Source organism: Mirounga angustirostris, unplaced genomic scaffold (assembly GCF_029215605.1).
Source record: "Mirounga angustirostris isolate CCGP_5_RB_7025 unplaced genomic scaffold, mMirAng1.0.hap1 SCAF_7, whole genome shotgun sequence".
Taxonomy (NCBI): domain Eukaryota; kingdom Metazoa; phylum Chordata; class Mammalia; order Carnivora; family Phocidae; genus Mirounga; species Mirounga angustirostris.
The window spans coordinates 36,752,709-36,766,069 of NW_026991715.1; the positions used below are offsets into that span (position 1 = coordinate 36,752,709).

The 13,361-nt window shown below is 42.4% G+C and overlaps 1 protein-coding gene across 26 annotated transcripts in view; it reads left to right on the forward strand.

Annotated features, from left to right (window-relative positions):
* The window catches only part of ARHGAP26 (Rho GTPase activating protein 26), a 431,139-nt gene that overhangs the window by 325,869 nt on the left and 91,909 nt on the right, over window positions 1–13,361 (forward strand). For all 26 annotated transcript variants that reach the window (XR_010413044.1, XR_010413045.1, XR_010413042.1 and 23 more), the window contains one exon: window positions 8,315–8,453. Coding sequence is in view for 19 of the 26 variants with exons in the window: in XM_064596092.1 (XP_064452162.1) it covers window positions 8,315–8,453 (139 nt within the window). In the remaining 7 variants the exon portion in view is untranslated. The remainder of the gene's footprint in view (window positions 1–8,314; window positions 8,454–13,361) is intronic.

Here is a 13,361-nt window from a genome sequence, read left to right on the forward strand (position 1 = left end):
ATATGTTAGCAAGTGGTGGGAGATCCTGCCAGATCGTTGGTTTTAGCCCATTGTCAGGGATTTTGAAAGCTATGGAAAAGGGTTTGCATTTACTCCTGAAAAATGGGAGCTTTCAGGTTTCCAGGTTAAAGGGGTGAAATGATTACATCCGCACTTTAGAAAGACTTCTCTGGAAGGTGAACCAAATTATACTCTGATTATTAATATCAAAATCACTTGTTAAATAAAGCACAAAAATCATAGAGTTGACTATATGTAAACTTGTGGCTTTATATAAAAAAAAGTCTCAGAACGTAACCTTTGACTTACAAAGCCTTTACTTCTCACAGGGTAGAGTAAGATCCTAATGGCTTTTATTTGGTTCTTCTTGCCAGACTTTTAAAGGGAAATTCTAGCTTATGGCATCATTTCCCTTCAGTGACTCCATACCCTGGGCTCTTGTTGGTTCTTGGATTATATGAGACCTAGAGAAGAATAGTCTTAAGAGTCTGGCTTTTTTTTTAGATTGTAGTCACATATCAAAGTGGAAAGATTTTAGTTCTTTCCATGCTTGTTTTAAGGTAACAATCCATTATATAAAATTACCATTTCTGTATGGGGACACAATCTTTGCCCAGCTCACAGTTTATCACTCTGAGCCTTAAAACGTCAAGCAGGTCAATACTTGGGGTTATAGTGGAAGTTACCAATATTTATATGCTTCTAGTTAAGATACTAAAACAAAATGTTGAGTGCTGTCATTGCCTAAGATTCCCCAACGCCCAGGAATTTTGCTACTTAAAATATTTTCCTTTTGTTTTTTGGTTAAAGGTTACCTTGCCAGTAACTTTGAAAATTTTAGATGTTTGAGAAAGAACAACCATACCAAGGAAACAAACTGCTTTCTTTTTATAGTTTCGGTTAAATGTGAAATCTCAGGTTAATAACGTGTATGTGCATGCGTTTTATGTTCCTACTAAGTTCCAACCTGTAGGAGTAGGATTAGACCCACTCATGTAATGGTCCACGATATTCTTTTGGCTGTGGCACTCAAAAAGATTTCTGCACATGAAGCAGAGTGTGGATGTGCTCATGTGCCTAAGCACAACATGCTTTTATCACCATTGCCTCTTTCAATGCCTGTTGATCTTTTACAAAAGAAAGCATCATGATTCTTTTCCCAGCTCATCAGTTTGCTTTGGAAGAGAGAGGAGTGTTGATCTTTGAATTGTTAATTCTTAGAAATGCCCAAAGATCAGTGCCCCCTTTAGAAGTATGTTAACTTTTAATCTTATCCGTCAAGGAGAAGAGCCTGGTAACCATGGATGGGGCCCCACTGAACACCTAGTATAAGCACCAAGTCCTAAGCAACTTTGCATTCCCATTAAAATGATAGTCTTTTGATCTGACTTGGTTTGTGCCCACCAAACTACCTCAACCTGCTTTTACCAAAATGTTGGTGGAATCAAAATCCACCACTATTGGGGTTTGTGCACAAAATGTCCATCAGTTAATAAAATATAATTGATTTGAATAGTTTCTGGCAACTGACAAGTGTTTGGCAGTTTTATTTCATGTTCTTGATATTTCAAGCAGCCTGTTGATATGCAGCCTTAATGATGATGATGAAGAATCGATGCTTTACTACATTGAGATAATCCCTGGTACTGTTGACTGCTTGGGAAGCTAGTCTTGTATCTTATGGTCGTGGCTTTTTTTTTAATGTGCTCACTGATTTTTATTTTTTTATTTTTTGTTACTTTTCCTTCCATTGGTTCCTGAGTATGCTCTTTTTGGTCCTGCCCATGTTAGGTTTACAAGTAAGCTAGATTTACTTACATGCGGGGCTGGAATGGTTCTGTCACAAGCCTTTTTTCTTTTTTGAGTGTCAAGTGCTGAGCAAATTACTCTTCATTAATGCTATAGGGTTGTGGATCTGAACATGTATATTCCCTCCCAAAAAGCCCCAGATAAACTGAGCATTGTTTGAATTGTGAAGCTCCTTTAATGTTGCTTAAATAAGGGTGGGGTTTTGTTATGTTTTCATCTATTCCTCTATTGGCAAAGAGAACAAGAAATAGAAACTTTCTGGAGATAGGGAAAATCACAGCATCCAGTGGATGACCCATGCCATCTATATATGACCTCGGTTACTAAATGGAATTGGTTTCTTTTGAAGGACTTTTAATAACTCCCAACCTACTTTCTAAATTGTTGATCCCTCTGCCAAAATGCTGATATCAATAGGGCACCAGACTCCCAGATGTCCTTAAAATCCCTCTCTGTCGCTGTAGCCTTTGAATTTGGCTTCTTAACTGTTGCTGTAAATGAACGCTGCTAAATAAGACTTGCCCGGCTTTCCCATGGAAAGGCGCTGGGTTTGTGGCTTTTCAGGCCCTAGGCAGCCCTGCTTACTGTCTGTCATGAGAAGGAGTGGGCAGTGTGTGAGCCCTGCTCTATGGTTCCAGCCCTCCACTCCCAAAGCAGACATCCTCACATTAAACAAGCCCAGATTTGTTGATCTTTTTAATACTTGGAACTGATGCATTTGTGTCTCAGGAAAATGCTCAGTCTCTTCTGTTTTGCTTTGTAATCCCCAGGCCTCTGTCGTTGATTTATTGTCTCAGAGCTACTTTGCAGTTATAGACCAGGAACTCTATCATGACCTAATTTTCCTCCCATAAAAATCACAGCACATAATAAAGAGTGTACCCCACACATTATAGGGAGGCTCCTAATCCTTGTAAATTGCAGGAGCATGTGATGAATGGGATTGCAAAAATGTGTAAGATGTGTAAAAATGTGTATGTGCCACGGCCAGCAACGAATTCTGCAAGTGGCAGTGGTCTACAGTTGTTGGGATGGGCCTCAGGCAGGCAGGGGGGCGGGCAGTGAAATTTGAATTTTGTAGACAACACAAGGGAAAAGAACAGCAAATTTTAACATTGCTGTAAGCAGTTAAGATCGATGTTTTGCAAAGAACAGTAATTAAATTTGCACTTATAAATTAAATCCTCATGTCCTGACTGCAAATAATTCATTGTTGAGTCTCCAGTTATTTCCCTTCTTATACTTTTTTATTGAATATAGTAATGTCTCTTGAACACTGACTGTCAAACTGTGTTAGGTGCTTTGGTCTTCACCACACTCCTGGGAGTTTTTACAGATGAGGTATCTGAAGGTCACAGAGTTATACAACTTGCTCGGAGTCACAGAACTACTAGTAAGCAACTAAAGTCAGATCCATTGGACTGTAAAACTTGGAGTCTTCTTATTTTTTCCTCTGTCTCTCAAATTAATAATAGGTATAAAGACTACACGTGGGTAAGATCCAGATGGTCATGCTAAATTCCAGTCCAGCTGTACTCAAGTATGTGACCTCGGATGAATCAGTTCATCTCACTGAGTCTTAGTTTCCTTACCTTCATGATGCCAAGAATAATAGTACCTTTCTTACAGAGTTATTGTGAGTAAAATAATGAGATAATTCGTGTAAATAACTTAGCATGATGAGCACTCAAGGAATTTTGGTTATTTTATTGTCATTTATACCACTACCACTTCTTGTCTACTCTCTGCTAGGTTCTGTGCTAAGCACTTAATGTGTGTTAACTTTTCAATAGCTCTGCGAGGCAGATTTTAGATCCTCATATGCACAAGGAAAACAGGCTCAGAGGCGTTGAGGCTCTTGCCTGAGTTGAACCCAAGTCTGTCTAGCTCCAAAGCCTCTTTGCTTTCTACCCACATGCTGGCTGTGAATTCCTTTGCTGGACTTTTTGTGGTGATATGGCAATGATGCTGCTCTCAGGGATGGTGAGGTCAGTGTAGCTGTAGGTGTTGCCCACTGAATAAGCAGCAGAACCTGGACCCGGCCCCGGCCTGTGTGACTGCAGAAGCCTGACCACTCTCCCTTGTAGCTTAAGGGGAAACAGAAGCTTGGTATTTACGGGTCTGCTAATTCCACTTTTAGGAAGCTTGAAATTGGGAATACTTGGAAGAGATATCCGGAGTTGTTTTTTTATGTTACAGTTTTATGCCTCAGTAGCTTCCAGAAGGCTTATGGCCTTCCCAGTAACTTTTAATTCTAAAGTGTTCCTAACTCAGAATTAGTAAGTTTGGACAGAATTAATAGGGCACTTGGGGGCACAGAATAAATCCCCCCCCTTTTTGTGTTAATTTGGAAAGTCTCTGTGAAATGTGTGGATTGTTCCAGCCATGTGGTAGAGCTCCATAAATCCATTGCCCATAAACGATAGGAACTCACACTTGCGTCATTCAGCAGGGTCATTCGTATTCTTCTCAACAGAAAGAAGGAAACTTATTTGATTTTCTTGAAATTACCTCTTCCAAACAAAACAGGTTTGGAATAACCAACAAAAGTGAAAAATTCGAATTGTCATCAGAATTCCAGCTTGAGCTTTTAGCATGGAGACAAACTCTTGGCCTCGCTAGAAAGTGGCCAGACAGTAGGCAGGCTTTAAACAGCTTGTATTTGTGCAAGTTTCAGAGTTAAATGAACAACAGTCATTAGGGGAGTGATTTTCCATACTCCTTAACGTAAATTTGTATCATCTGCCCTGACTTGCTCACCTTTACAGAGGTGCCCTTGCACTCCGGAGACATGTGTAATCCCAGCAGAGGTAATCTTGTGTCTGGCACTCGACATTTTGTGGTGCAAGAGCGGCCGCATCAGAGCTCTTGAGCAGCCTGGGCCTGGCTCACAGTGATGCCCGGAGAACTGGCCTTTGGGACTGTAGGTCTCACCCGTGGTAAGAATCTCCTAGAACTGGTTCCGATATGGTCTCACAGCTTTTCTTTTAAAGAAACCTACCAGTGTGCAGAATGAACGACTCTCCTGGGTTCCATGTCTCCTCCTGCTTGGCTGGGTATAAACATTGTTTTGGAAGCAATTTTTCACGCATCTGCCGAAATCTGCAGCCTTTCCTCACAACCTGTTTGCTTCTCCAGCATTTCCGATGTTTTTTAGGTAGGAATATAACCTCACATTTTTGGTGATAGTTGAAATTAAAATGTGTATCCATTCTCTTTGTGCCCATTGTAATGTTGCCCAGGGAGCTCATTTCCAGTTACGAAAAGAGAAGTAAAACTTGAAGGCCAGACGTAAGGGGGTGGAGGCCTATCACAAGTCTGAATTCATTTTCAGACGTTTTCAGCTAGGGGTGGCTGAGAGTGCTATAGTCGAGGGCAGAGGCAGAGGAGTGCTAAGGGACACCATTATTTGTTGAAATCCATGCTTATCCATTCGGGGCATGGCTTCTGGAGTGAAGATTGGCTGGAAAAGCTGAGCAGAATGAGTAATGACAGCTGAGGACGTGGAGAGTGCAGATGTGAGGAGCCTCAGCCCTACATTCCAGGTCCGTCCTCTCTCCTGCTTCGCTGTGCAGCAGGTCAGGAGATTTCTCCTGTGGCAGACTCACCCTACTTAATATGCTGAGTTGACCTGTGGCTTAGAAGTCACATGAAGTGCCTAGCACGGTGCCTGCCAGGCACAGATGCTCACATACAGGAGCAAGGTTTAAATGTCAGTGATAATAGTGCATCAAGAGGTGGTCACCTGGGAGGAGCCTTGCAGCTCAGCAGTGTTTGGGGAACACAGGAAAGCGGGGAGAAAGCCTCTTAGAGTCTGTGGTCCTTGAACTCAACAACAAACATAGTTTCTTTTTGCTTCCCTTGCAGAACTCAGGGGACTGCACATATGTATAGCCCCAGTACTTATTTTTAGGGTGCCAACTCCTCTGGAAGCCAGGACGTTTCTGTTGTTTTTGCTTTAAGTCCCCTTCTCTTCTTACCCCTTCGCCCCACTTGAACTCAGCTATGTTGTGATTCAGTTTATTTTGTTGAAAATTCAGTCCCCTAGGGAAAATATGATAATGCTGTTTTCAGACAGCTGTGTTTGGGAGCAAGACTGACTTAACCAGCTGGCTGGCATCATTGGAGCCCAAGGACCTGCCAGCCCATGGAGAGCAGCTGTTTTGGCTGAAATTCTCATCATTCTTATGACTTTGCTTCCTATATATCAGCTTCAGAGTTCTGCTTTTAAATGCACTCACACGGGGCGCCTGGGTGGCTCAGTCGTTAAGCGTCTGCCTTCGGCTCAGGTCATAATCCCAGGGTCCTGGGATCGAGCCCCGCATCGGGCTCCCTGCTCCGTGGGAAGCCTGCTTCTCCCTCTCCTATTCCCCCTGCTTGTATTCCCTCTCTCGCTGTGTCTCTCTCTGTCAAATAAATAAATAAAATCTTTAAAAAAAAAAATGCACTCACAAAGGAGAGAGAGAGGGCCATTGGAAAGAGTGTAGTATATCTAATTCTACCCATAGTTGAAGGAAATGGGGTGCCCCCACCTTCCTCTTGTTACTCATGATTGTTGAGAAGGAGGAAATCCAGGAGGAGGCTAGCTCCAGAGTGAGACATGATAATGAGTAGATCGATAAATATTGGTATCTTAATACAGTGTGGTTGTTACACAACCATTAAGAATCATGTTTAAGGGGCACCTGGCTGGCTCAGTCATTAAGCATCTGCCTTCGGCTCTGGTCATGATCCCAGGGTCCTGGGATCGAGCCCCACATCGGGCTCCCTGCTCAGCGGGAAGCCTGCTTCTCCCTCTCCCACTCCCTCTGCTTGTGTTCCCTCTCTCACTGTGTCTCTCTCTGTCAAATAAATAAATAAAATCTTTTAAAAAAATAAAAGAATCATGTTTAAGATTTTTTAAAGAAAGGAGAAATGTTGAAATATAATGTTAGATGTATAGGATACAAAACTGTGTAGATTATGTAATCCCAATTAGGGAAAATGGTTTTTTGACATTAAATGAGGTAACTCCTACAAAGCACTTAACCTGATACCTGGCATGGCAGATGCTCAGTAAATCACAGCTACTGGATGCAAAAACATTCCCCACAGGGAACGTGTTTACCTCGTGCATTGTGATATCCAGAGTACTAGGTATGAAGTAAATGCTCAAAAGATCTTTCTTGACTGAATGAATTAGTGTTATCATTTATATGCATTTGAAAAGAAATCGAGGGGCTCCTGGGTGGCTCAGTCAGTTGAGTGTCCGACTCTTGGTTTCAGCTCAGGTCGTGCTCTCAGGGTCCTGGGATCGAGTCCCACATCAGGCTCCTTGCTCAGCAGGGAGTCTGCTTGAGATTCTCTCTCTCCCTCTCCCTCTGCCCCCACCACTTGTGCTCTCTCTCAAATAAAATAATCTTTAAAAAAGAAAAGAAATCAAGAAAATCTAGGGATACAGCTTTCTATGTTATCTGTAATTGTATCTATAATTGTGGCAGCTGATCTCTGTCTTGTTCTTTATTATAAATGGTGAGGACAGTACATCTTGCTCCAGGTCACTGAGAACTGAAGGAGCCACATGTAAAACACACACAGTGACACATCCCTAGGGAAGTGACATTGTGTGGTGGCTGTGGTGATCATGGTAAGCACCACGTAAGTGTAGCTGTTGTAATAATTACATCATGCTTGTATCTGTAAAAAGAAAAGGTATTGTCTTGATTTTTGTCTGTTGTTTTGTTCTTGTTTTTTTACCCAGGACTTTTTTTTTTTTTTTTTTTAAGTGAAAGTCTAAAAGAAAAAAGTGCATAAGAAAACTCAAATGCTTATCGTGGTTGTCTCTAAATAGTGGAATTAGAAAGTTTTTCTCTTTTTTTCCTGATGCTTTTCTACATTTTCCAAATTGTCTGTGGTATTGGTTACTTTTATCATCAGCCTTTTTTTCCCCTTTTAAATGAGAAAACTCTCAGCATCAAAGATGACACAGAGCTCCTGAACTAGAAAGCAGGCTCCATCTAAGGATGACTGAGGACTGGGAACTGGTGCCCTGCTCTGGACTTCTTCTTGGAAAGTTATTTAAATGCAGTTTCACGTTCTAAGAAATTTGCAAAGCAATCATTAAGAACTGGTCAGTAGAACCAGTGAGGAAAAGTAAAGGGTTTTGATGAACTGGTTCTGGACAAAGGTAGTCAAAACACTCAAAGCCCTACTAATAGACAATGGCTTATATTTAGCACAGTTCGTTTCCCTGGAGAGAACAACAGAGGGAGGACCAGTGAAAGTGACAGCAGAAGGGGCTAGAAATGGAAGGGAATGGTCGGCAAACTCTGAGAATCCCTTCCGAAAGAAAATGTTTAGTGCCAGTTCTGAGAGATGTTTCAAATGAAGTCCTGAGCTAATGCCGGTGGTCTTTTCGGGTTTTCTTGCTGATTCTTTGATACCACCAAGCTTTCAGTTGCGCTGGTTAGGGCTTGCTCCCCCACTCACAGCAGTGTGTAACCCTTCTATGCAACTTTACTTGCAGATATTTAACACCGTGCCTGATACACCTCTCACCAATGCCCAGCTGCACCTGTCCCGGAAGAAGAGCAGTGACTCCAAGCCCCCTTCCTGCAGCGAGAGGCCCCTGACACTCTTCCACGCCATGCAATCAGCAGAAAAACGTGAGTCCCATGGCTCGGGGCCAGCAAGGTGCTCAAGAGATGTCCTGTGCTGCCTCCCACCTGCTCAGGGTGCACGTCTCCAGCCTCTCTGTGTCCTGCTGTCCTGTGTGTCCTTGAGGATGGTGTGTGGCTGGGCCCTCCCCGGTTCATTGCTGAGTAAGCCTGGGTAGGACAGGAAACAGTGTTAGGAAAATGAAAGGCCAGGGCCACTTGCTGTGCAGGATTCTCTCTTCCAGATCTCCTTTGGGCAAACAGCTGAGCATTGTTTCCTCCTGTGGCACAGTAAGAGCTCAGCTCTGGCATCACTGCCTTGGCCCCTCTTTGGTTAGCGGCTCCCACAGAAGCAGTTTCCTTTTCTCAGTTTGTCATTAAATGCTTATTAGTGCGAGTAACGTGCCCCACTTGAGTGTGACTCTGAGGCCAGGCCCTGGCTTTTCTCATCCTGCTACTCCACCTCTCACGGAACCTGGCATGGAGTGGACACTTAATAAATGGGTGAACTTATTGAATGAATTAATTAGAGAATAACACTCTCTTTGTTCCAAGCAGCACAGTGTTATCACCCCAGTTTTACGGAGTCCTTTTTTCATGTCAGAATGGAGTTCTTTGCAGTTATCAGGTGACTGGGCCCTAAACTATTCACGCTTGTTTCAGCTTCTGGAATAAGGCAGCTGAGTGGTGTAGTGGGAGGAGTTGAGAGCTCAAGCTCTGCCTGGAGTCCTGTCAGACCTGGGTTCTCGCGCCAGCAGCAACACACGAGCAAGCCTTTTACCATCTCTCAGCCTCTGTTTGCTCATCTGTAAAGTAGGGATAAGAGTGCCTCTCTTATAGGGATTTGTTAGGAAGTAAATAAAATTTTACATTTAAGCATCTGGCACAAGTCTTGGACTTGGCAAGGGCTGATAGCTGAGAGCTGCTGCTATTATTACTAGTTATTGTTTAATCACACACAAATACCAAGGCTCGTTCTTTCACACAACCGACAATTGCATGTTGCCTGCGAGAGACTGGGAATATAAACATCAGACCTTGTCTTTAAGGTGCTCACGGTTGAGGGAGGGGAATAGATAAGTGAATAATAGATAGCGGTAAGTCACCATGATCACCGCCCTTGGAGAGAGAAGTCCATTCACAGAGGCTGCGGAACATGGACAGTTGAGAGAGTACGCCCTGGCACCAGATTGCCTGGCTGCTAGTTCTGTGTCTGCCGTCTCCGGCTGCACATGACGTGGGCAAGTCACCTAGCATCCCAGCGCCTCAGGGTCCTCTTCTGGAAGACAGGGGTAACAGTTTCTACCTCATAGGTTTGTTGTGCAGATTAGAGTACTTCACATGGTACCTGGTGCAGAGTAAGTGCCCAGTAAATGCTGGGGGGATATTGTTGTTATTGTTGTTGTTGTTAACCTTTATGAAGCACAGTAAAGACACAGAGCAGAAGAATGAATCACTTGGCCTTGAAGAGGAGAGAAAATATATATGTGGATTGGCATCTTCTTATTTGTCACCAAAAAAATCTTTCTTTTTTTTTTTTAACAAAAACCATGTTTTATCCCCTGTATTTCAGAAGTAATGGCTTTCATTTTCATTCTGAAAACAAATCTTCGCTGTCCCCAGACCATCACTATTTTTGAAGATGTCATACTGTCCCATAAAATGGCTAGACCTTGGTGAATTTAGCACCATTTGGGTTGTTTCAGATATTTAGCTTTTATGAGTAAAGCTACTGTTATCTTCGTAGCTAAATCTTTTCACAGGCATGATCATTTCCTTAAGCTAAATTCCTCGAGGAATTTCTAGGTCAGAGGATATACACAGTTTCAGGGCTTTGACCCCTATGGGGTTGAGTTCCCTTTAAACAATAGACTGCGTTCCTCTTAAATATGTGGCTTGGGCTATTCTCACTTTGGTCTGCACATGGCCTGGGCCCCTCTGAGTGTAGCAGGGAACACTGGGAACAGGACTGGTCTCCCCATACCTACCATGAACAAGAACGGCATTGGGCTGTGGGGTGATGTATTTCTCACGGTGCTAGGAGAGCTGCGGTCACCTGACATTTGGGACTAAGCAGTGGACAGTGTAGATTAGGACCCATCAGACAGTTAGGTTGAAGCAGAAGCAGCTTTGGAAGAGATCTCAAAGCATATTCTGGGAGCATGTTAGAAAAAAGATAGAGATTAGGAGAAAATCAATTAGATCTTGACCCAAGATTAATTTGATCACACGAGGTAGAGGATGAAAGGTAAGGACATGTGAGAACAGACAGACCTAAGCCGACGAACGAGCTGCTGATGTATCAGTCTGCAGACAGTGGACAGAAGGATGGAAGACGGAAAGATAGTGAAGCAGCCTGTCTTTCCTCTGAATGTTACAAAGTGCTCCCTGGAAACAGGAATGGAACCTCGGATATTTGAGGGGTGCTTAGCTTTCCTCCCTTTCTCAAAGAAGAAATGTTTTCATTGAAAAGTGTGTAGGCGGGCATATATACATAGACTTTTTATAGTTTGTTTTGGAAAACCTTTTTTTTTCCCAAGAAACTAGAACGATATCCAAGCTGGCTTGGAAAGTACCATAGGATGGGTGGGTTACTGGCCAGGAGCTGGCAGGTTCTGCTGGCACCCCACCCCAGCTTGTGACCCAGCCACCCCTCGCTGTGAGATGAGCAGGTGACAGGGGACTGTCACGTTTTCACACACCTGACTCTCCCCTCTGTCTCGTCTGTGGATAGAGACAGAAGGCTCCTTTATCAAAGCACTTTGCTGAGTTTACTCTGTAGAATTGAAGTACAAATAAACACGGCCGGTCTTTTGTGGGTAAAAAAAAAAAGAAAAAAAAATGTGTATTTCCGTAGGGTGATGCTTTTCAGTTTAAGGGAACTTTCGATATCTAGCTCAGTTCCTTCCAAACTTAAATCATTTGCATAAACCTTCGTTCACTCTTTGGTCGACAAACACATAACTCATACGCTGTCATTTAATACATTTCTTTAAATTGATTGGTAAAGCTTCAGTGCATAACTTAGTTTCTAGTTTATAGTAGACACTTGCTACACTTTTTTAAAAGAATAAATAAACGAACCCATAGACCAATGAGATGATGGCACATCTATCCAGGACAACCATTTTTTAATGCTATGCTATGCTTGGTACTTATTAAAGATGCTAAGGTTGAGGCCTAGAAAAATGAAATTATTTTGCAGAATCATATAACAGAGAAGGCAATGGATTCAGAATGAGGTTTATTTGTCTGCAAACCTTTGGTCTTCCTACAACATTATGTTACCAAATCTTGACAGAATCTGAAAGAAAGATCGCGGGAGGAACACAGAGAAAAAAAGAGAATATGAAAATTAATTTTGCAATGTGTTATATGTAGGAAACAAAGGAGAAGAATGTGGAATTTTGAAATTTGAGTCATTGGGAGAAGCTTGGTGCTATGAAAAGAAAGGAGAGGGAATGAATTGCATTTGTGACAAAAGAAGCTTAAACTCCTGAGATTCTATGTAACGTTTCCAAAGGTTATTTGGAAGAGTGATTTAGAGGTACATCCTGAAAGTGAGCATTTGAACCTGAATATGGGGTAAAAATGCCAGCAAAGGGAATATTTAAGCTGGAAAAAAAAATTTCCTTTCTGAGAATATTTCTTTGTGATGCTCTGGCTTCTCTGGATATGCTGGTTAAAAGTCACCCTGCTCAGCTGGTCATGAAGTCTGGTCCCGGCCATTGTATGGAAAACTTGCATCACTTCTGACCTCAGTAGTCTCACTAATCTCCTTTGACTGTGATTTTCAGGCTATTAATTATCCTGTTCCCATTATCTATGTGAGAAGAGAATTACTTCTCTGTAATATCAGATCATTCTCTCTTTACATGTTCAGCTATGATTATTATGTGCAGGTATGTTCATTTTGTATGATTCTTCTGCGTTTTTGAAGTAAATGTTCAGTCTAATAAAGTTGGATTACTGAAATGCAAAAAAAATTAATTTTAAAGCCACTCCCTTCTTTACATGGCCTCATCCTATTCAGTAAAATCTCTAAAAACATGAATTTGATGGTCTCACCATGTTATTCTCAAGTATACATTAAAATAAATATGTAACCATTAAGATAAAGAATGTTCATCCGACATCTTACCTCCCACCTGTGAAATGTATGCCATGGTTTAGAGTCCACAGATCTTGCTCTGAATTTTTGGGTGACTCAGTTCCTTTCTCTTAATGTAAATATACGAACTCGAGTTTCTTTGGACTAGAGTTGGGTTTCGATATTGTCAGTTGGCTGTTATATCACTGTGGATGCTCACTGTGTTCCCCTGTCATTTCCATGTTGTGCACTTTCAGTTCCTGTGACACCTGTCCAGGTTTGATGTGACCTTACCTTTCTTCGGGTTCTTGCCACAGAACAAATATCTTGTTAGGATTGCTCTTGTGTGGACACACGAGTACATCTCCACATACCCCTTCTCTGCCTTCACACTTGGCAGATGATGTTTTACAGAACCTTATTTCCTCTTATTTCCATCTGTCCGATCTCTTTTGAGTTCAATTATGCTTTTCTCCTCACTGATGCACTTGCAGTTGAGAATTTTCTCTGTATTCCATTGGTTAGCCCTCTCTTCAGTCCCTGTTGAAATGCTTACTGGGCCTAAAATTCCCAGCCATAGCTCACTTGGGTGCTTCCCTTTGAGAGGTTCCAGTTGTTGATCATCAGCACACATTATTCTCTCCCCTCTCTGCAGTGCCCCTGCTCTGTGCAAAAGGTGGAGCCCATTCTTTTGTCATAGGCATGAATCTGTGCCAACATGCTTGGCCTCAGGCTGTCAATCGCCTCCCTCTTCCTGGAGAGGAAGCTCCTGAGAGTCACCTTGGGCATTCATAGTCTCAGTCTTCTGTTTTCATACCTCCACTTCA